This window comes from Lissotriton vulgaris, chromosome 1_2, assembly GCF_964263255.1.
Source record: "Lissotriton vulgaris chromosome 1_2, aLisVul1.2, whole genome shotgun sequence".
NCBI lineage: Eukaryota > Metazoa > Chordata > Amphibia > Caudata > Salamandridae > Lissotriton > Lissotriton vulgaris.
This window is the reverse complement of record NC_141686.1, coordinates 67,468,709-67,492,181: the sequence shown is the minus strand read 5'-3', so window position 1 is coordinate 67,492,181 and position 23,473 is coordinate 67,468,709. Positions and strand designations below refer to the sequence as shown.

The window sequence follows — 23,473 nt, the reverse complement described above, 5'->3', positions numbered from 1 at the left end:
TTTTTGTCTGCAATGGAATGAATTAAGAGATCAAAGTGACCTGATTGATCAATTGTTGTGAACGTCTTCTAAGGAAACCTTATAATTGGCTGGATCTCGGACTACTTTCCAAGGATAATAGAAACAATTAAGTGGTGTGCTTCGGTGTATTTGTTGGACTCTGTATCTAGACTGTTTCTGCAGTTCTAGTGGACTCATACCCAAGATGGTGGGTATTGTAACACCATGAGATCACCCTCCCGAAATATGGTGTAGTAAAAATTGGCATCATAAATACAATACTGTGAAACAATAGATGTGCAGATCAAATAGCATACCCACGATCTTTGTTTGTATAACAGACTAGCAGTCTGTCCTGGGCGCAAATCGAGGGCGCTCAGGCCAATCTGGAAGCTGCTCTCATTTATGAGATCAGTTTCAGGATTGGCCGCAGGGCATTCTAGAAGCCTGTGGCTTCCTGCAGTGAAGAGGAGCAGAAGAGTGCGATGGGAACGGCTGCAGATACGTTTTTTTAATAAACTTTTTTTTTCACCTGTGACTCTTACACACCCCTCCCCTCACTGTCCCCCCACCCACTCCACCCCCCCATTCGTCAAGCACACCAGCCAACAGTTCAAAGTTTAAAGAAGTTATTTTTATGATTATGAAGTGTTAGTCACTGAAAACTATATTCAAGTCTTCTATTTCCCAATGGATCGAACACCCTTTCCTAAACAGTCAAAAATCGGTGCTTACATGTTGAACTTCTCTTATCTATCACCAGTGCTGTGTTGCGGGGTTATCTTTGGCTTGCCTCTGACCTTTTTTCTCTGTGAATGTTTGCCCTCCATTCACGCCTTTCTAATTTTGACCATGAAGGATAATTATTTTCTTTTGATCAACGTAGGTAGACAGCCTATCTGTGAATCCAGGACCTGATGGCACATCTGAGCTAATGGTGTCCCAGCCAGGCTGTGGATATGCCATCCTGCTGTGCTCTTGGAAACCAGAATACCAATGCCTGGCCGAGGGAGAATCGATGTCCTCTACTAACAGGTGAGAGGTGTTTGTGAGCTGCTGGACACAGCTGTGCTTATGGGGTACCAGTACTAAAATGATGTGTGCCCCATGCTAGCTTTCATGACCAAGCTTTCTCACTGCTTATAACTAATTTGAACACTTACATATGTAGTTGTGCCATTATAAAACAAGGCTTCTTCTCAACCTCCTAGTTTTAACCCAGAAGGCGCTATCAAGACTTAAGATTTCTCATCATCAGTGATAGACTAAAGGGTCCTAAACTAGATTATTTCAGTTTTGGCATTGTGGCTCAATGTTAGTTCTGTGCCATGTAGGGCACCCCTTTCAATTTATTTAAGTTTGTTCAAGGCCTAATCGTTGAGTGGTGCCTGCCTGCATGAGCATTGCTTGTCTTTGGCTTGAAAATGAAGCACTCCGACCCTTGCCTCCAATAATACCAAAATTCCCTTTATCTGGCTTGCTGATGGTAGCTATTTTAAATGTAGAGGAGAATGTATCACAATGGCATTACATTATGTTGACTTTTAAACTGTATTGTAATACCAAGCAGGGCCTTATACAGTGCAATGCCTTTACCTGCCAATGCATTTGTGTTGTCTAATGTGTGTGTATGTATGTATGTATGTATGTATATATATATATATATATATATATATATATATATATATATATATATATATATATATATATATATATATATATATATATATATATATATATATATATATATATATATATATATATATATATATATATATATATATATATATATATATATATATATATATATATATATATATATATATATATATATACACATATATACACATATATACATACTCCAAATGCCCACAAGGTAGGATTGCACACAAACAGCCGCCTGGATTCAGCGGGTAAAGGAGCTCCATGTGTGCCAATAACTGCAGCTCCCCTGTCCTGGATGAAAGCCTGACGCGTTTCTGAGCCGTATTGCTAGTCTTCAGAGGCTCGACCTGGGAAAGCGTTTCTAGGGACACACCCACGATTTGTAGTTAAGTCAATTTCCTGCCCCCGGATGGGCGTACTCAAAAGCGCATAACGCCAAGATTTGTGGGTAATGTAGTCCGTGTCCCTAGTCCATTGGGTACAGTAATACATTCAAAGCCCATAGATGGGCCTCAGCGCACAGGCGGTCCATTAATCCCTTGCTTCTGCTGCACGTGACAAAAGCCTGTGCCCCCCACTACGGAGTGGTGCAACCCTTTCAGCGGGTAAAGGACCTCCATGTGCGCCAATAACTGCAGCTCCCCTGTCCTGGATGAAAGCCTGACGCGTTTCTGAGCCATGTTGCTCGTCTTCAGAGGCTCGACCTGGCCGTCCAGCTGCAAGGGTTACACCACTCCGTAGTGGGGGGGCACAGGTTTTTGTCACGTGCAACAGAAGCAAGGGATTAATGGACCGCCTGTGCGCTGAGGCCCATCTATGGGCTTTGAATGTATTACTGTACCCAATGGACTAGGGACACGGACTACATTACCCACAAATCTTGGCGTTATGCGCTTTTGAGTACGCCCATCTGGGGGCAGGAAATTGACTTAACTACAAATCGTGGTTGTGTCCCTAGAAACGCTTTCCCAGGTCGAGCCTCTGAAGACGAGCAACACGGCTCAGAAACGCGTCAGGCTTTCATCCAGGACAGGGGAGCTGCAGTTATTGGCGCATATGGAGGTCCTTTACCCGCTGAATCCAGGCGGCTGTTTGTGTGCAATCCTACCTTGTGGGCATTTGGAGCATATATATATATATATATATATATATATATATATATATATATATCCATAGGTTTCAGGCCTTATATAGTTAGGAATTAGCATTTAAAAAACCGTTAAATTTCACTCAAACTATAAGTTTTAGGGGTGTTATAGTTAGCTGGACATTTCACTCATACAAAACCATTGAAATTGCTCCTATATAGTTAGTTGTACAAACTATATTTCGCACACCCGCAATCCACTGCTGATGATGTCACATATTACATCATTCATGACATGGTCAGTGACATCACTGATGACATCTCAAATGACATCACTGATGACATCATCCAGTGAATGTAGTTTGCTTCGTTATTTAAATATGCATTATATATATAGCAATTTGCATTGAAGAATGAGTGGATATTTACAAATAAATATTTGGATGGATGATTTAGTAGCAGTGTAATTGACTGGTTACTTGACCCATTTATAGTGTCTCACTAAATATAGTCGATAGTGACTAAACTGTGTGAATATCTGTATCACTTTGTCAGTTGTTGTGTAAACTGGTTCTCCAGTTGGTAACTAGCTATGTGGACGTCTATATTAGTTATTGATTAGTTAACTGAGTATTTGTATGGGAGAATGAATGTGTGTGTGGTTCGGTGGGGGGTGTGTGACTGCCCAAAGATGTGTGAATACTTGATTCACTAGATATATGAAGGTAAAACTACATGTTCTAACAGTTGTTTGGGTGAGTGAATATCTTTATGGGTGTGGTGATGAGGAAATATAATTCTCAATGGTACATGTTCAACAAACTAGAAAAAAATAGGCAGTGTATGTGTCAGTTGTTGTATATAAATAAGTATACATAAGACTCAAGGATTGTATGAGTGACTGTATAGATAACTGTATACTTGTAATAATGATTTTATAATTCACTAAGTACGACTTACTATCTAAATGAATAGATGAAGTTGTGTTTTTATAAGTGGGTAGCTAAGTAAATATGTAAGTGATCCATTGTTTGCATAAGTGAGTAGGATGACTTCATATGTCAATAGGATGTGTGCTGGTGTGTAATGTCGATATAGGTGTATAAGTATTTTTGATAGTGTTCTATTGTTCATTGACAGCATGTATGAGGGAATCTACAGGTAAGTGATTAGATGTGTGTATACATCTATGAATCACTGAGTGGGTTTTTAGATACTTGTATTGCTGGGACAATGGATTCAAATATGATACTCTGTATTTTACAAAGAGTGATGAAAGATTTTACTAGTGTATGAAAAGGTGTATGTGATTGTCACGTGGATGATGTCATCAGTGATGTCATTTGAGATGTCATCAGTGATGTCACTGACCATGTCATGAATGATGTAATATGTGACATCATCAGCAGTGGATTGCGGGTGCGCGAAATATAGTTAGTACAACTAACTATATAGGAGCAATTTCAATGGTTTTGTATGAGTGAAATTTCCAGCTAACTATAACACCCCTAAAACTTATAGTTTTTTGAGTGAATTTTAAAGGTTTTTTAAATGCTAATTCCTAACTATATAAGGCCTGAAACCTATGGTTTTCTCAGTGAATTTCAAAGGTTTTTTAAATGCTAATTCCTAACTATATAAGGCCTGAAAGCCCACCAGGAATCTCCAGTATGCGCCAGGGGACTGCATTGCAGAGGGTTGTAATGAAGCCACGCCCCTTTTTACCCCTCTCTGCAACGCAGCCCCCGGCATGTTTGCAGAGGGGGAACTAATTCCCCTTGCATACTGGGGGTCCATGGGGGTCAACTAGCCCACCCTGAACCTGCAGTATGCGCCAGGGGGCTGCATTGCAGAGAGGTGTAATGAGGCCACACCCTTTTTTACACCTCTCTGTGACGCAGCCCCTGTGCATGTTTGAAGAGGGGGAACTAATTCCCCTTGCATACTAGGGACCCCTGAGGGCCAACTAGCCCACCTGGAACCTCCAGTATGTGCCAGGGGGCTGCATTGCACAGAGGTGTAATGAGGCTATGCCCCTTGTTACACCTCTCTGCAACGCAGCCCACTGGCCCGTTTGCAGAAGGTGAACTAATTCCCTTGGATGCTGGGGGTCCCTGGGGGCCAACTAGCCAACCAGGAGCCTCCAGTATGCGCCAGGGGGCTGTATTGCTTTGACCCGGAGGGCGGCAGTCCCCGGGGCAGTGTGGGGGGGGATTGGGCACCCCCCACACTTCTTTATCACTATGCCCCCGCGATTTGGTCCCCCTGGGGGGGTAATTTTTAAAAAAACATACCGGGTTTAAGAAAAAAAATTGGCCTTGGGGGTCCTTGTGGGATCACCTTAACAGGCTTAGGGGGTCAGTGTGTTTCTACCCTGCCCCCTTTTTGTGTTCTACACGTTTGTTTTTCTGCTTTCTTGTGCCTCAGTCTAATGAGCATAAGATGTGTGATTGCCCAAAAATGTGTGAATAGTTCATTCAGTAGGTATATGAGGTTAAGACTACATGTTATAACAGTTGTTACAGTGAATGTATATGTTTATGGGTGTGGTGGTGATGAAATATTTCTCTCAATGGTACATCTCCATTAAAATTGGAAAAAAAAGGCAGTGTATGTGACAGTTATATCTAATTAAGTGTGCCTAAGACTTAGTGATTGTATGACTGTATACTTGTAATAGTGATTTTATAACACACTAAGTGTGAGTTACTATCTATATAAATAGATGAAGTGGTGTTTGTAGGTGAGTAAATGTAAGTATAATCAATTGTTTGCATAAGTCAGAAGGATATCTTTATAAGTGAATACAATGTGTGCTGGTTTGTAATGTTGAAATAGGCGTATAAGTATATTTGATAGTGTTCTGTTGATTATTCACAGCATATAACACTGAATCTATAGGTAAGTGATTAGATGTGTGTATAGTTCTATGAATAATGGGGTGGGTGTTTAGAAATTTCTATTGGTGTGTCAATGGTTTCAAATATGGCACTTTCTATTTTACAGTGAGTGATGAAAGATTATACTAGTGTGTGATGAGGTGTATTTGATTGTCACATGGATGATGTCATCAGTGATGTCATCATTGATGTCATTTGAGATGTCATCAGTGATGTCACTGACCATGTCATGAATGATGCACTTTTTGTGACATTCTGGTGGCGCAGAAGAGTGAGTATATTTATCAGGCAGGACTAAGCCACTTTTTGTGGCGTAATCCTGCCTGATAAATATCAGTCCCTTTAACGCAGTGTCCTGCGTTAAAGGGGTGTGCAATGGATGTTGCTGGGGGGGGTTCCCAGCAGCAGCCATGGACTTGAGTAATTTATAGCATCCTCAAAGTCAGTCTTTCAAAAATTCCAAAGTATAGGACATGATAATCCAAATGTTTCTCAAGAAATGTCATAAACCGTGTCCGTGGGTCATATCTGCCCAAACGCTGATATTCCGAACGATTGAAAATGACTTTTCTTGAGAAACATTACTACTATTTACTCTCTACTACTCACTCTCTACTACTCTCTACTACTCACTCTACTACTCTCTAATACTCACTCTGCTACTCTCCCTACTGCTCTCAACTACTCTCTACTACTCACTCTCTACTCTCTATTACTCACTCTCTACCTCTCTCTACTAGTCTCTACCTCTCTACCTCTCTCTACACGCACACATATACACATATATATATATGCATATATATGCATATGCATTTATATATATGTATGTGTGTGTGTGTATATATATATATATATATATATATACATATATAAACATATATCATCTGCATATCTATATAAATACAAATATAAATGCATGCATACATATACATATATGCATACATATGCATGTTATTTACATGAAAGTTTGAAAAACACTAATAAAAGCAAAGCTAAAAAGCCACCTCATTACAAACAGAATGGCTTTAACTTAAACGAGGGCGAGATCTATAGCATTTTCAATGCTTGTTTACTTTGGTTCCATCAAGAAGGCATTCAGATGTGTCACACATTTGCCATAAATTCTGAATGTTAGCACTCTAGTTGTTCAATATATCACTGTAGTAAAGCTACTGCTCACCAGGGAAGTCGGCTGCTGGTATTCAAAGTGCATGTTTCAGTCTGCATGTCAGAATTTTTTTAATGAAATGGAAGAGGATTTGAGAAGTCATTCAAAATGTGCCCTCATTTTTCTTTCTGAGGCACTAATCATACTTTCCATGGCAAAATGAACCCCCTCATTTTGTTCCTTTTTAAATCAAATGTTTTCAGACTTACCACTTCATTCCAATGAAGATGGCTTCTGGTGTGCCATACTTTTGTCATAAGTAAGACTGTTAGCGCTCTAGTTGTGCTTTAGAACACTCTAGGAGGCTGCAGTAGAACACAAAGGAATCAACTAACAGTCTCTGTCCTTGTTGGATGTACATGGTTTACTGAGAATGTCAGACTTCATTCTCACATGACTGAAAAAGATAATGTGAATTTACAGAAAATATGCTTTCAGTTTAGCTTATAGATCCCCGTCCAAACCACTGTGGGAAAAGCATTAGATAATAAGTTTAGATTTTTTTTTAAATAATTTTTTTGGGGCCTGGGGGCTCTTGTGGGACCCCCTGAGCAGGCCTAGGGGGTCAGGGTTCTTCTACCCTGCCCCCTTTTTGAGTTCTACACGTTTGTTTTTCTTTTCTGTGCCTCAGTCTACCGAGGCACAAGATGGCTGCCAACACTTTCTGGTTTGGAGTGCTGACAGACAGTTGACCGCCAATTAGCATACAGCTCGTGCTCGGAAAGGTAAGCTTACAGTAAGCTTACAGTAAGCTGCTATAGAGATATATATATTTTCTCTTTTGATGTTCTTAGGAACTACTAGAGGGATTTTCACCAAATATAGAAAAGGCACTTCTGCATACCAGTCCCTACCATTTTGCCAAGTTTGGTGTAATTCCGTTCAGCCGTTCGGGCTATAGCCGTGTCTAATCGTCCTATGAAAATTAACATGGGGAAAACACGTTTTGGGACCCCCCCTTTTTTCTCGGCCCCCGCTTGACGAATCCCCCCAAAACTTTCAGGTAAGGAGCAGAACTGAGCTGGCCAAAGTTTTGGAAAATTGCTCGCAATTTCCTCAATCGACGCCAAAGTTATTCCCAATAGAATGTTGTGGATTTCCTATGGTAACTAGGTCCTAACTATATATACCTACTGGCGACCGCCAGTAGGATATATATAAATATATAAATATATATATATAGGATGAGTGTCGTGGAGCAACGAGGTATTCCACCTCGAAGGGATTCACAGCCCGCATTGACTGCCCCGACCCGGCACTCTGCCCTTGGTACACTGGTGCGGCGGCTATGAGGGGACACAGGACAGCGGCCGTCCACTTTCTCTCTCGCCAAGGCATGTACCGTCCACCACCTACCTACTATCAGCGAGACCTACAGTCGACCTCATTTCCCCACACCATCGACCCAGTCGAGCCGGAACAGTGCCTACTGGGAGTTTGAGTCCAACATTCAAAACGGACTACAACGTGATGTGTCGAGTGCATTAGGGGGAGGAGCGTCAGGTGCTGAACCAATAAGGCATAGGAAGGAACATTTGTGGAACGTTATTCTTGCTGCAATGCTGGGCGCTGAGGAAGGCTTACAATAGCCGAAATGCATTCGCCGCCATTGTTGGGGAGAGAAATAAAACGTGTTGTCTGACCTGTAATCCCCTTGGATCTCCGCGTTCTTCTTGGAGGGATGTTTGGAAATATTTTGCTGTGTCGCCAGCAATCACAGAACGGAGAACCCCCCGCGTCAAAAGCTGACGGAGCTGAAGCTGGCACCTAGCTGCTTGCAGCTACAAAGTATCGAGGTATCGATAGTCTCCGTGAGCTGCCAGAGGACCTGGATGAGTGTCGTGGAGCAACGAGGTATTCCACCTCGAAGGGATTCACAGCCCGCATTGACTGCCCCGACCCGGCACTCTGCCCTTGGTACACTGGTGCGGCGGCTATGAGGGGACACAGGACAGCGGCCGTCCACTTTCTCTCTCGCCAAGGCATGTACCGTCCACCACCTACCTACTATCAGCGAGACCTACAGTCGACCTCATTTCCCCACACCATCGACCCAGTCGAGCCGGAACAGTGCCTACTGGGAGTTTGAGTCCAACATTCAAAACGGACTACAACGTGATGTGTCGAGTGCATTAGGGGGAGGAGCGTCAGGTGCTGAACCAATAAGGCATAGGAAGGAACATTTGTGGAACGTTATTCTTGCTGCAATGCTGGGCGCTGAGGAAGGCTTACAATAGCCGAAATGCATTCGCCGCCATTGTTGGGGAGAGAAATAAAACGTGTTGTCTGACCTGTAATCCCCTTGGATCTCCGCGTTCTTCTTGGAGGGATGTTTGGAAATATTTTGCTGTGTCGCCAGCAATCACAGAACGGAGAACCCCCCGCGTCAAAAGCTGACGGAGCTGAAGCTGGCACCTAGCTGCTTGCAGCTACAAAGTATCGAGGTATCGATAGTCTCCGCGAGCTGCCAGAGGACCTGGATGAGTGTCGTGGAGCAACGAGGTATTCCACCTCGAAGGGATTCACAGCCCGCATTGACTGCCCCGACCCGGCACTCTGCCCTTGGTACACTGGTGCGGCGGCTATGAGGGGACACAGGACAGCGGCCGTCCACTTTCTCTCTCGCCAAGGCATGTACCGTCCACCACCTACCTACTATCAGCGAGACCTACAGTCGACCTCATTTCCCCACACCATCGACCCAGTCGAGCCGGAACAGTGCCTACTGGGAGTTTGAGTCCAACATTCAAAACGGACTACAACGTGATGTGTCGAGTGCATTAGGGGGAGGAGCGTCAGGTGCTGAACCAATAAGGCATAGGAAGGAACATTTGTGGAACGTTATTCTTGCTGCAATGCTGGGCGCTGAGGAAGGCTTACAATAGCCGAAATGCATTCGCCGCCATTGTTGGGGAGAGAAATAAAACGTGTTGTCTGACCTGTAATCCCCTTGGATCTCCGCGTTCTTCTTGGAGGGATGTTTGGAAATATATATATATATATATATATATCAGCACTTATCAACAAATTCAGTCGATAAAATGGCAAGCACGCAGGTATCCAGTTTCTAAATCATTTATTACAATCCCCCTTCACCCTCGACAGACGCGTTTCGCAGTAAAAGCTTCGTCAGTGTCAGTTTGTGCATAGGAATGATCGCCATTTTAAACCCCCACCGGACATTTCATTTTCCAACAACATAGAAGATGGTCAATCTTAGTAAAAGCGGTGGCCATTTTGAAGTGTGTTATTTTACATACAGTACATTGGTTATCATGGCGAATATAAAGTGCTCTAGTGCAAATTTAAAAACATTAACAGCAACAAACATTTCATTATTGTAGTGCACACTGATCATTTCTTTTAAATAGTCAAGTTATAAGAGCCCAATCAAAAACTTTATAAAATATGTTTTCCTAGCTCTTGTTTGTGTTTTGAAGGGGTGTATCCCCTATGTATATATTTTTTTAAGTTGTGGGGACTTGATGTCTTATTAATTATTATAAGCCGTTGTCTCGCCCTGCTTGGGCTAGAATCCAACTTAAGATTCCATAACTTGCAATGTCACTTTATCGGAGTTTCTAGGTATAGTAATAACAGTCTCTTTTTCTTTTTTCTTTACCTGTCTTGAGCAGGTGGAAAACGTTTCTTCCTCGTCTAGAGGTGCATCCACATCTCCTCATCATTATTCAGAGCCCACGGTGTCGTTATTTTGAGGTCGATGATGTACCTAGATTCTGCGATGCGGAGTGCCTTCTCCCTGTCCCCACCTCGTTCTAAGCGCTTCACTTGGTCTATGCAATAAAAACTAAGGAGATCCCTACTGCTTTGATGACATTCAGCAAAATGACGAGCTACCGGATAGGATTCATCCTTATTAGCGTTAGCTCTCATATGTTTCAGGATCCTCAGTTTTGTGGGGTTGATGATACTGCCTATGTAGCGCTTCTTACAAGGGCACTCTAAAAACAATAGACCGTGTAACACCTGTTGCATACTGTGCCCGTGGTATGGAACTTTTCCTCTTTAAGCAAGATTGCACTCGTGCACAGTAATAATGTGTGAAGTTGTACCGAAATCGACATGGGGAACCAGCAAAGGAATAAAGGACAGTTGTGAAGTATTGTGGGAGATGCAGTCCCTGAAATATTGTGAGAGTGCCAAAAACCATACAACGAGTGAAAACATGAATATGAAGCCATTTGGGGGTTAATTAAGTGAACTGACCTGAACTAATAATTGTAAATTTCCTCGTTGCATCCAAGAAGAGTTGGCAAAATCATTTTGAACATTAAGCAAGGAAAAATGACTGGCCCTTTAAAAGACTGGATGAATGTCCCTTCTCCATGTCCAAAAGTTCCGTATTTAAAAACAAAACGAACCCACCGCAACAGCAGTCAGTGGCGTATGATTAAGAGTCATGGGACTCGAAACGCCTAATGCCTGTTGTGGCTTTTATTGAATTAAAGATCTTGTTGGAAGCAGTTGGTGTGGCCTGTTCAACGTTGCTGTAAGAGCAAACGTTTTTCGTTGTGTTTTGGAGGTGTCTGACACACCTGAAAACAGGCCCACAATCCGTGAGGCAGAGGCATTCCTACATGTCAGAATATATATATATATATATATATATATATATATCTCCTACTGCCGATAGCCAGTAGGTATATAAAGTTAGGACCTAGTTACCATAGGAAATTCCGAACATTCTATTGGGAATAACTTTGGCGCCGATTGAGGGATCTGCCTGTAATTTTCCCTAAATTTGCCTCGCTGCGCTCCGCTCCTTCCCTGAAAGTTTCGGGGGGATTCGTCAAGCGGGGGCCGAGAAAAAAGGGGGGGTCCCAAAACGTGTTTTCCCTATGTTCATTTCCATAGGGACATTCTGACAAAGCTACAGCTCGAACGGCTGAACGGAATTACACCAGATTTGGCAAAATGGTAGGGACTGGAATGCAGCAGTGCCTTTTGTATGTTTGGTATAATCCCTCCAGTAGTTCTTGAGAAAATTGAATTTGATATTTTTCAAATGACATTTTCTATAGGACCGTTAGACACGGCTACAGCTCGAAAGGCTGAACGGAATTACACCAAACTTGGCGCAAAATGCTAGGGACAGGTATGCAGTAGTGCCTTTTCTATATTTGGTGAAAATCCCTACAGTAGTTGTTGAGAAATTGAATATGAGCTTTCCAGAATTTTGGCCAGCTCCGCTCCGCTCCTTCCCTGAAAGTTTCGGGGGATTCGTCAAGCGGGGGCCGAAAGGAGGGTCCCAAATCGTGTTTTCCCCATGTTAATTTCCATAGGGACCTTTAGACACGGCTACAGCTTGAATGGCTGAATGGAATTACACCAAACTTGGCAAAATGGTAGGGCCTGGTATGCAGATGCGCCTTTGCTACGTTTGGTGAAAATCCCTCCAGTAGTTCTTGAGAAAATTGAATTTGAAATTTTTCAAAAGGCATTTTCTATGGGACCTTCAGACACGGCTACAGCCCGAACGGCTGAACGGAATTACATCAAACTTGGCAAAATGGTAGGGACAGGTATGAAGTAGTGCCTTTTCTATATTTGGTGAAAATCCCTACAATAGTTGTTGAGAAAATTGAATTTGAGTAAATTATATATCTATATGCGCTCATCGTACGCGCACCGTACGCGTACGGTACGCGTACCGTACACGTACGTGCGCGTACCCGTACATGCGCGAGCGAGTTTCTGATTGGCTGGCAGTCGACTGTCAACATTCCAAACTGTCCAAACCAGGAAGTGTTGGCCACCATCTTGTTTTTCAGGAGAACTGAGGCACAAGAGAGCCCAAAACAAGAGTGGAAAACACGAAAAGGGGGCAGGGTAGAGACCCCCCAACACTCAAGGCCTTCTCAGGGGGTCCCAAAAGGACCCCCAAGGGCAAAAAAAAATGTTAAAAAAAATCGCGGGGTACGCGCACCGTATGCGTACGGTACGCGTACCGTGCACGTACCCTGCGGTTTAAAAAAAATTAACATTTTCTTTGCACTTGGTGGTCCTTCTGGGACCCCCTGAGAAGGGCTAGGGGGGGTCAGGGGGTCTCAACCCTGCCCCCTTTTTGTGTTCTACACGTTTGTTTTTCTGCTTTCTTGTGCCTCAGTCTAATGAGCACAAGATGTGTGATTGCCAAAAAATGTGTGAATAGTTCATTCAGTAGGTATATGAGGTTAAGACTACATGTTATAACAGTTGTTACAGTGAATGTATATGTTTATGGGTGTGGTGGTGATGAAATATTTCTCTCAATGGTACATCTCCATTAAACTTGGAAAAAAAAGGCAGTGTATGTGACAGTTATATCTAATTAAGTGTGCCTAAGACTTAGTGATTGTATGAGTCACTATATGAATAACTGTATACTTGTAATAGTGATTTTATAACACACTAAGTGTGAGTTACTATCTATATAAATAGATGAAGTGGTGTTTGTAGGTGAGTAAATGTAAGTATAATCAATTGTTTGCGTAAGTCAGAAGGATATCTTTATAAGTGAATACAATGTGTGCTGGTGTGTAATGTTGAAATAGGCGTATACATATATTTGATAGTGTTCTGTTGATTATTCACAGCATATAACACTGAATCTATAGATAAGTGATTAGATGTGTGTATAGTTCTATGAATAATGGGGTGGGTGTTTAGAAATTTCTATCGGTGTGTCCATGGTTTCAAATATGGCACTTTCTATTTTACAGTGAGTGATGAAAGATTATACTAGTGTGTGATTTGGTGTATTTAATTGTCACATGGATGATGTCATCATTGATGTCATCATTGATGTCATTTGAGATGTCATCAGTGATGTCACTGACCATGTCATGAATGATGCACTTTTTGTGACATTCTGGTGGCGCAGAAGAGTGAGTATATTTATCAGGCAGGACTAAGCCACTTTTTGTGGCGTAATCCTGCCTGATAAATATCAGTCCCTTTAACGCAGTGTCCTGCGTTAAAGGGGTGTGCAATGGATGTTGCTGGGGGCGTTCCCAGCCGCAGCCATGGACTTGAGTAATTTATAGCATCCTCAAAGTCAGTCTTTCAAAAATTCCAAAGTATAGGACATGATAATCCAAATGTTTCTCAAGAAAAGTCATAAACCGTGTCCGTGGGTCATATCTGCCCAAACGCTGATATTCCGAACGATTGAAAATGACTTTTCTTGAGAAACATTACTACTATTTACTCTCTATTACTCACTCTCTACTACTCACTCTACTACTCTCTAATACTCACTCTGCTACTCTCCCTACTGCTCTCAACTACTCTCTACTACTCACTCTCTACTCTCTATTACTCACTCTCTACCTCTCTCTACTAGTCTCTACCGCTCTACCTCTCTCTACACGCACACATATACACATATATATATACATATATATGCATATGCATTTATATATATGTATGTGTGTGTATATATATATATATACATATATAAACATATATAATCTGCATATCTATATAAATACAAATATAAATGCATGCATACATATACATATATGCATACATATGCATGTTATTTACATGAAAGTTTGAAAAACACTAATAAAAGCAAAGCTAAAAAGCCACCTCATTACAAACAGAATGGCTTTAACTTAAACGAGGGCGAGATCTATAGCGTTTTCAATGCTTGTTTACTTTGGTTCCATCAAGAAGGCATTCAGATGTCACACATTTGCCATACATTCTGAATGTTAGCACTCTAGTTGCTCATTATATCACTGTAGTAAAGCTACTACTCACCAGGGAAGTCGGCTGCTGGTATTCAAAGTGCATGTTTCAGTCTGCATGTCAGAATTGTTTTTATGAAATGGAAGAGGATTTGAGAAGTCATTCAAAATGTGCCCTCATTTTTCTTTCTGAGGCACTAATCATACTTTCTATGGCAAAATGAACCCCCTCATTTTGTTCCTTTTTAAATTAAATGTTTTCAGACTTACCACTTCATTCCAATGAAGATGGCTTCTGGTGTGCCATACTTTTGTCATAAGTAAGACTGTTCGCGCTCTAGTTGTGCATTAGAACACTCTAGGAGGCTGCAGTAGAACACAAAGGAATCAACTGACAGTCTCTGTCCTTGTTGGATGTGCATGTTTTACTGAGAATGTCAGACTTCATTCTCACATGACTGAGAAAGATAATGTGAATTTACAGAAAATATGCTTTCAGTTTAGCTTATAGATCCCCGTCCAAACCACTGTGGGAAAAGCATTAGATAATAAGTTTAGATTTTTTTTAAATAATTTTTTTGGGGCCTGGGGGCTCTTGTGGGACCCCCTGAGCAGGCCTAGGGGGTCAGGGTTCTTCTACACTGCCCCCTCTTTGAGTTCTACACGTTTGTTTTTCTTTTCTGTGCCTCAGTCTACCGAGGCACAAGATGGCTGCCAACACTTTCTGGTTTGGAGTGCTGAAAGACAGTTGACCGCCAATTAGCATTCAGCTCGTGCTCGGAAAGGTAAGCTTACATTAAGCTTACAGTAAGCTGCTATAGATATATATATATTTTCTCTTTTGATTTTCTCAGGAACTACTGGAGGGATTTTCACCAAATATAGAAAAGGCACTTCTGCATACCAGTCCCTACCATTTTGCCAAGTTTGGTGTAATTCCGTTCAGCCGTTCAGGCTATAGCCGTGTCTAATCGTCCTATGGAAATTAACATGGGGAAAACACGTTTTGGAACCCCCCTTTTTTCTTGGCCCCCTCTTGACGAATCCCCCCAAAACTTTAAGGTAAGGAGCAGAACTGAGCTGGCCAACGTTTTGGTAAATTGCTCGCAATTTCCTCAATCGACGCCAAAGTTATTCCCAATAGAATGTTGTGGATATCCTATGGTAACTAGGTCCTAACTATATATACCTACTGGCGACCGCCAGTAGGATATATATATATATATATCAGCATTTATCAACAAATCCAGTCGATAAAACGGCAAGCACGCAGGTATCCAGTTTCTAAATCATTTATTACAAACCCCCTTCACCCTCGACAGACGCGTTTCGCAGTAAAAGCTTCGTCAGTGTCAGTTTGTGCATAGGAATGATCGCCATTTTAAACCCCCACCGGACATTTCATTTTCCAACAACATAGAAGATGGTCAATCTTAGTAAAAGCGGTGGCCATTTTGAAGTGTGATATTTTACATACAGTACATTGGTTATCATGGCGAATATAAAGTGCTCTAGTGCAAATTTAAAAACTTAAACAGCAACAAACATTTCATTATTGTAGTGCACAGTGATCATTTCTTTTAAATAGTCAAGTTATAAGAGCCCAATCAAAAACATTATAAAATATGTTTTCCTAGCTCTTGTGTTTTGAAGGGGTGTATCCCCAATGTATATTTTTTTTAAAGTTGTGGGGACTTGATGTCTTATTTATTATTATAAGCCGTTGTCTCGCCCTGTATGGGCTAGAATCCAACTTAAGATTCCATAACTTGCAATGTCACTTTATCGGAGTTTCTAGGTATAGTAATAACAGTCTCTTTTTCTTTTTTCTTTACCTGTCTTGAGCAGGTGGAAAACGTTTCTTCCTCATCTAGAGGTGCACCCACATCTCCTCATCATTATTCAGAGCCCACGGTGTCATTGTTTTGAGGTCGATGATGTACCTAGATTCTGCGATGCGGAGTGCCTTCTCCCTGTCCCCACCTCGTTCTAAGCGCATCACTTGGTCTATGCAATAAAAACTAAGGAGATCCCTACTGCTTTGATGACATTCAGCAAAATGACGAGCTACCGGATAGGATTCATCCTTATTAGCGTTAGCTCTAATATGTTCAGGATCCTCAGTTTTGTAGGGTTGATGATCCTGCCTATGTAGCGTTTCTTACAAGGGCACTCTAAACAATAGACCGTGTAACACCTGTTGCATACTGTGCCCGTGGTATGGAACTTTTCCTCTTTAAGCAAGATTGCACTCGTGCACAGTAATAATGTGTGAAGTTGTACCGAAATCGACATGGGGAACCAGCAAAGGAATAAAGGACAGTTGTGAAGTATTGTGGGAGATGCAGTCCCTGAAATATTGTGAGAGTGCCAAAAACCATACAACGAGTGAAAACATGAATATGAAGCCATTTGGGGGTTAATTAAGTGAACTGACCTGAACTAATAATTGTACATTTCCTCGTTGCATCCAAGAAGAGTTGGCAAAATCATTTTGAACATTAAGCAAGGAAAAATGACTGTCCCTTTAAAAGACTGGATGAATGTCCCTTCTCCATGTCCAACAGTTCCGTATTTAAAAACAAAACTAACCCACCGCAACAGCAGTCAGTGGCGTATGATTAAGAGTCATGGGACTCGAAACGCGTAATGCCTGTTGTGGCTTTTATTGAATTAAAGATCTTGTTGAAAGCAGTTGGTGTGGCCTGTTCAACGTTGCTGTAAGAGCGAACGTTTTTCATTGTGTTTTGGAGGTGTCTGACACACCTGAAAACGGGCCCACAATATGTGAGGCAGAGGCATTCCTACATGTCAGAATATATATATATATATATATATATATCTCCTAATGCCGATAGCCAGTAGGTATATAAAGTTAGGACCTAGTTACCATAGGAAATTCCGAACATTCTATTGGGAATAACTTTGGCGCCGATTGAGGGATCTGCCTGTAATTTTCCTTAAATTTGCCTCGCTGCGCTCCGCTCCTTTCCTGAAAGTTTCGGGGGGATTCGTCAAGCGGGGGCCAAGAAAAAAGGGGGTGTCACAAAACGTGTTTTCCCTATGTTAATTTCCATAGGGACATTCTGACAAAGCTACAGCTCGAACGGCTGAACGGAATTACACCAGATTTGGCAAAATGGTAGGGACTGGAATGCAGCAGTGCCTTTTGTATGTTTGGTGAAAATCTCTCCAGTAGTTCTTGAGAAAATTGAATTTGAAATTTTTCAAATGACATTTTCTATAGGACATTTAGACACGGCTACAGCCCGAACGGCTGAACGGAATTACACCAAACTTGGCGCAAAATGGTAGGGACAGGTATGCAGTAGTGCCTTTTCTATATTTGGTGAAAATCCCTCCAGTAGTTGTTGAGAAATTGAATATGAGCAAATTATATATCTATATGCGCTCAACAGTCTATTGGGAATAACTTTGGCGCCAATTTAGGAATTTGTGTGTATCTTTCCAGAGGTTTGGCCAGCTCCGCTCCGCTCCTTCCCTGAAAGTTTCGGGGGGATTCGTCAAGCGGGGGCCGAAAGGGGGGTCCCAAATTGTGTTTTCCCCATGTTAATTTCCATAGGGACCTTTAGACACGGCTACAGCCCGAATGGCTGAATGGAATTACACCAAACTTGGCAAAATGGTAGGGCCTGGTATGCAGATGTGCCTTTGCTACGTTTGGTGAAAATCCCTCCAGTACGTGCGTACATGCGCGAGCGAGTTTCTTATTGGCTATAATAACTATTCAACATCGTCAAAGAATTTACCAACCCCTCAGCCAACTCCAACGACATCACTCCCTCTCAAACCCTTTGCGACTCCCTAGCTTCGTTCTTCCACAACAAAATCGCAGATATCCACAACAGCTTCAACAACTAACCCGGAGACCAACCCACCCAACCTTCTGCCGTACCTTCACCCCCCTTGAACATCCTTTATGACTGGAACCCAATCTCCACTGAGGACACCATCTGCCTGATGAACTCCATCCACTCAGGATCCCCCACAGACCCATGCCCTCACCACATCTTCAACAAAGCAGACTCCATCATTGCACCACACCTCCGAGACGTCATCAACTGCTCCCTCTACTCCGCCACCTTCCCGGAAAGCTGGAAACACGCCGAACTCAGTGCCCTTCTGAAAAAACCCACATCTGACCCCACCGAACTCAAAAACTACCGCCCCATCTCGCTCCTCCCTTTCCCGGCCAAAGTCATCGAGAAAGCTGTCAACAACCAGCTCGCCGCCTTTCTCGAAACCAACAAATCCCTCGACTCCTCACAGTCCGGATTCAGAGCAAAACACAGCACTGAGACCGCACTCATCGCAGCTACAGACGACATTCGAACCCTACTGGACAATGGAGACACAGTCGCCCTCATCCTTCTTGACCTCTCCGCCGCCTTCGACACAGTCTGCCATAGCACCCTGCAACAACGCCTCAGAAACATCGGAATCCAAGGAAAAGCATTGGAATGGATCACCTCGTTCCTTACCGGAAGAACTCAGAAAGTCCGCCTTCCACCATTCAAATCAGAGGCCACAGAAGTCATTTGCGGCGTGCCACAAGGATCTTCACTCAGCCCCACCCTCTTCAACGTATACATGAGCCCCCTCGCAACCATCGCATGCCAACACAACCTCAACATCATCTCCTACGCTGATGATACTCAACTGATCCTCTCACTCACCAAAGACCCGAACACCGCCAAAACCAACCTACATGAAGGAATGAAAGAAGTAGCTGAGTGGATGAAGCACAGCCGCCTGAAACTGAACTCAGACAAAACAGAAGTCCTTATCTTAGGTACCTCCCCCTCCGCCTGGGATGACTCTTGGTGGCCAGAGGCCCTTGGAAAAGCACCCATCCCGACGGACCACGCAAGGAACCTGGGCGTCATCCTGGACTCCTCACTCTCGATGAACAGACAAGTCAACGCCGTCTCATCATCTTGCTTCAACATTCTTCGCATGCTCAAAAAAACATTTCGCTGGATTCCCACCGAAACTAGAAAAACGGTCACCCACGCACTGGTCACGAGCCGCCTGGACTACGGAAACACCCTTTACGCCGGTACCACCGCAAAACTTCAGAAAAAACTCCAACGCATCCAGAACGCATCAGCCAGACTCATACTAGACATCCCGCGTAAAGACCACATCTCTAGTCACCTGAAAAACCTTCACTGGCTCCCCGTTAATAAGAGGATAACATTCCGCCTCCTAACCCACGCTCACAAAGCTCTCTACGAACTTGGACCCGAATGCCTCAACACACGACTTTCCTTCTACACCCCCTCCCGCCAGCTACGCTCCTCCAACCAAGCCCTTGCTGCTTTACCTCGCATCAACAAAACCACCATGGGAGGAAGATCCTTCTCCTACCTGGCAGCTAAAACCTGGAACTCACTTCCCACTCACCTTCGCCTCACTCAGAACCACCTAGCATTCAGAAAGCAACTTAAAACTTGGATATTCGACCAGTAATTCCCCACCCTTCTCCAAGCGCCTTGAGACCCTCTGGGTATGTAGCGCGCTATATAAATTATCTGACTTGACTTGACTTGATTGGCTGGCAGTCGACTGTCAACATTCCAAACTGTCCAAACCAGGAAGTGTTGGCCACCATCTTGTTTTTCAGGAGAACTGAGGCACAAGAGAGCCCAAAACAAGAGTGGAAAACACGAAAAGGGGGGGGGCGTGGCTTTGAGGGCGAAGATGGCGGACGCGGCTCTGTAGAGCTCCTGCCAGCCCGTTCTTTATCCGCTAACTTATCCTGGCCCCACCTCCTCTTCCCCCATCTCTGCTGGTGCAGGAGTTTGCTGGAGTCCGGAGGATCCCGGTGGTGTGCTTCTTTGCGCTCCAGACGCCCGCCTGCACGACCATCGAGGGCCGTCCATTCTGGGCCTACTTGCCGCGTGGCGAGCCGGGGCCTCGATTTTTCATCCGCCCGCTGGTGGCGCCACGAGGCCGGCTGGGCCTCAGTCATCTTAGCCCGCGCTGTCGGGGCGGAGTCACTGGATCCGGAGTCAGGGGCTCGTGACCGTGCCCTGCGGAGAGAGGACCCGGCGCGACGATTGGGGGAGCCTGCAGCATATCCTGATCGCCCCGTCCTGTCACTAGCGGGACTGAGGCGTGCCCGGAGACGGAGGATCCAGCGTAGGGCCCTGGCTTGGTGGCCCCGGCGCCTCGGTGGGAGGAGGAGCCCCCCATCGCTCCAGGGTCGGCATTCTCTCCCGACGACGTGGGACGGCCTGCACCTGTATTCGTTCCTCCTGCTGCTTGTCTCTGCGAGGTGACCCGTAGCGGATACTTTCCACCGGTCCGCCCCATTGGCGGCCATGACGAGGGGCAAAGGCGGCCCCAACCCGGCCACAACGGGACCCATCGACAAATTCACCGGCCCGGGGAATGGTGCTGGGGCGGCCGGGGGGAGTCAGACGGCCGGCCCGGACAATGCAGCGTTGCTCACTGCCATCACGCAATCCCGGGACATGTTGGACGCGAAGATCGGCGCGGTGGGCGCCGACGTGATGTTACTGCGCCAAGACCTCCGCAACGCGGTGGCCCGCATCACAGAGACAGAAACCCGGGTCACGACGGTGGAGGGTGATGTCGATGCCCTGAAGAAGAGGGTCGCCGATCTGGAACAGACGCAGCGGGGCCTAGCGCTCCGGGTGGAGGACGCCGAAGGGCGGGCACGGCGAAATAACCTCAGTTTTGTGGGCTTTCCGGAGGGCTGCGAGAAGGGGCCTATGGACGTCTTCCTTTCCCGATGGCTGGAGAGTTGGCTGCCCCCGGACGTCCTGTCAAGCTGTTTTGTGGTGGAACGAGCCCACTGGGCCCTGACACAGAAGCCTCCGGCTGGGGAGCGGCCTCGCCCGATCATAGCCCGGATCCTGAACTACCACGACAGAGATGTCATCCTCCGAGAGGCGAGGCTCAAGGACACCCTGCTGTTCGATAATTGCAAAATCATGATTTTCCCTGACTATACAAAGTTAGTTCAACAGCAGCGGCACTCCTTTCTGGCGGCCAAGGCCAAGCTCCGGGGCCTAAAACTCCAATACTCCCTGCTGTATCCGGCCCGCCTTCGGGTCATCTATAACTCGAGGACACACTTCTTTGATACCCCGGAGGCCGTCTTTGCTTGGACTGACGAGGCGGTCCGGCTTCGCCCACATGTTCAGCCGGGGCTCCACTCCGGCTCGTCCCGCAGTTCTTCTCAGGAGCGGGGCGATCAGCGGGCCAAAGGGAAGCGGCACCGCAAGTCCCGGTCGAGGCGGAGATCCCTGTCTTGGGACCCTCTTTTGGGCGACACACAGCCGGAGACGGATCATTCTGGCGGGGGGTCGTGACTCCTGACGGCTGACCCTTGATCTCTACATCTTTCTTGGGGCCACCTGCTGAGACGGCGGATTGCTGTTCAACGGTCCGGGCCGGATCTGGTGCAGTATTACTTGGCCTTTACGGGCCTCAGCGGGACTCTTGTGGACCAATGCACTGTATTCGTGATGTTATCACTGCTGCTTATTGATTGGGGGGGGGGGGGAGGGCATGTTTGGTGGGCTGCCTCCTGCTGTTGGGGTTGGGGAGGTTCTTGTTTTGGGGTGTGTGCTTGGTTAGTATTTGAGGGTTAAGTGGGATCCATTGGCGTGCCTAACTTTTGGTGCTCTGTTTAGTGCCTAAACTACCGCATGCCGCGACAGGTACTTCATTGTTTCTTGAGGTATTGGGGTGGGGGTGGGGGGTCTGGGATGAGTTGGTGGTGTGTTGGGGGGGTTGGCAGTATGAGGGGTGAGGGTATTGGGGTACTGTTTGTTGGGGTGCACGTGATCTTTCTGACCTATGCTACTGTGGGGGTTGGGGCCAGCGCCGGGGGCCGGGGTGAGTGGGGTTTGATGTATCGAGATGATGGCTGACGTCCCTCGCTTGGCGCCTACTGGCGCCGCCATGCATATTCTTAGCTGGAATGTCCGGGGTCTCTTGGATAAGATAAAACGGGGGGCGGTACTACGCTGGGCCAAAAGGGATCTTGCAGACGTGCTCATGCTCCAAGAAACACACATGCTGGGTACGAAGGCCCTCAGTCTCCAGCGCTTTGGCTTCCACCAGGTGTTCCATGCAGGGTTTGCCAGGGGCTCCAGGGGGGTGGCTATTCTTGTACATAGGCGCCTGGCGTACACACACGAGCGCCAGTGGCTTGACCCTCAGGGGCGCTTTGTGTTCATCCAAGGGAGAGTGGGTGTGGAGCCGGTGGTGTTTGGGTGTGTGTATGCTCCCCCCCCTCTGCAATGGGCTTTGGCTGAACGGCTGTTCGCGTTATGGGCCGAACTCCCTGATTCCCTGGCGGTAATTGGCGGCGATTGGAATGATATTGTGAATGTGGCTGTGGACCGTCAGCGGAGGCTCGGGGTGGCGCCTGTCCCCCCTCCTACGCGGTTGGGCGCTATGTTGGATGTGCTGGGTTGGGCTGATGTATGGAGGCATTTGCATGCAGAGCGCCGCGAGTACACATACGTCTCAGCGGTTCATGGCTCCCTTTCGCGCCTAGATTATGTCTTCGTCCCACGGGCCTACCTTGCCAGAGTGAAAGGGGCGGCGATACGGCCTCGCGGGCTCTCCGACCATTCCCCGGTGGCGGTCCAGATAGACCTGCATAGACCACGCCAGCCCTTCCGATGGCGGATGTCCACGTGGCATCTGCAGCGACCCGACTACTCCCAGCATATTCGTGGCGCTATTGCCCAGTACTGGCAGGATAATCTGGATGTGGGGGTAGACGCGGTGACAGTCTGGGAAGCCATGAAACCCACATTGCGGGGTATCGATCTGGCTTGGTGCGCGTCGGCTCGCCGGGCACGGTTGGAGGGCATTGCTGCGGCGGCGGAGCGAGTGGAAGAACTAGAAGCTCGCCACAGAGCTGCGGCGGATGACATCACCCTGCGACGAC

The 23,473-nt window shown here is 45.4% G+C and overlaps 1 protein-coding gene across 1 annotated transcript in view; it reads left to right on the top strand.

Annotated features, from left to right (window-relative positions):
• The window catches only part of ITFG2 (integrin alpha FG-GAP repeat containing 2), an 819,025-nt gene that overhangs the window by 77,531 nt on the left and 718,021 nt on the right, over positions 1–23,473 (top strand). The window contains exon 6 of the mRNA XM_086952820.1: positions 887–1,035. Within this exon, the coding sequence (XP_086808946.1) occupies positions 887–1,035 (149 nt within the window). The remainder of the gene's footprint in view (positions 1–886; positions 1,036–23,473) is intronic.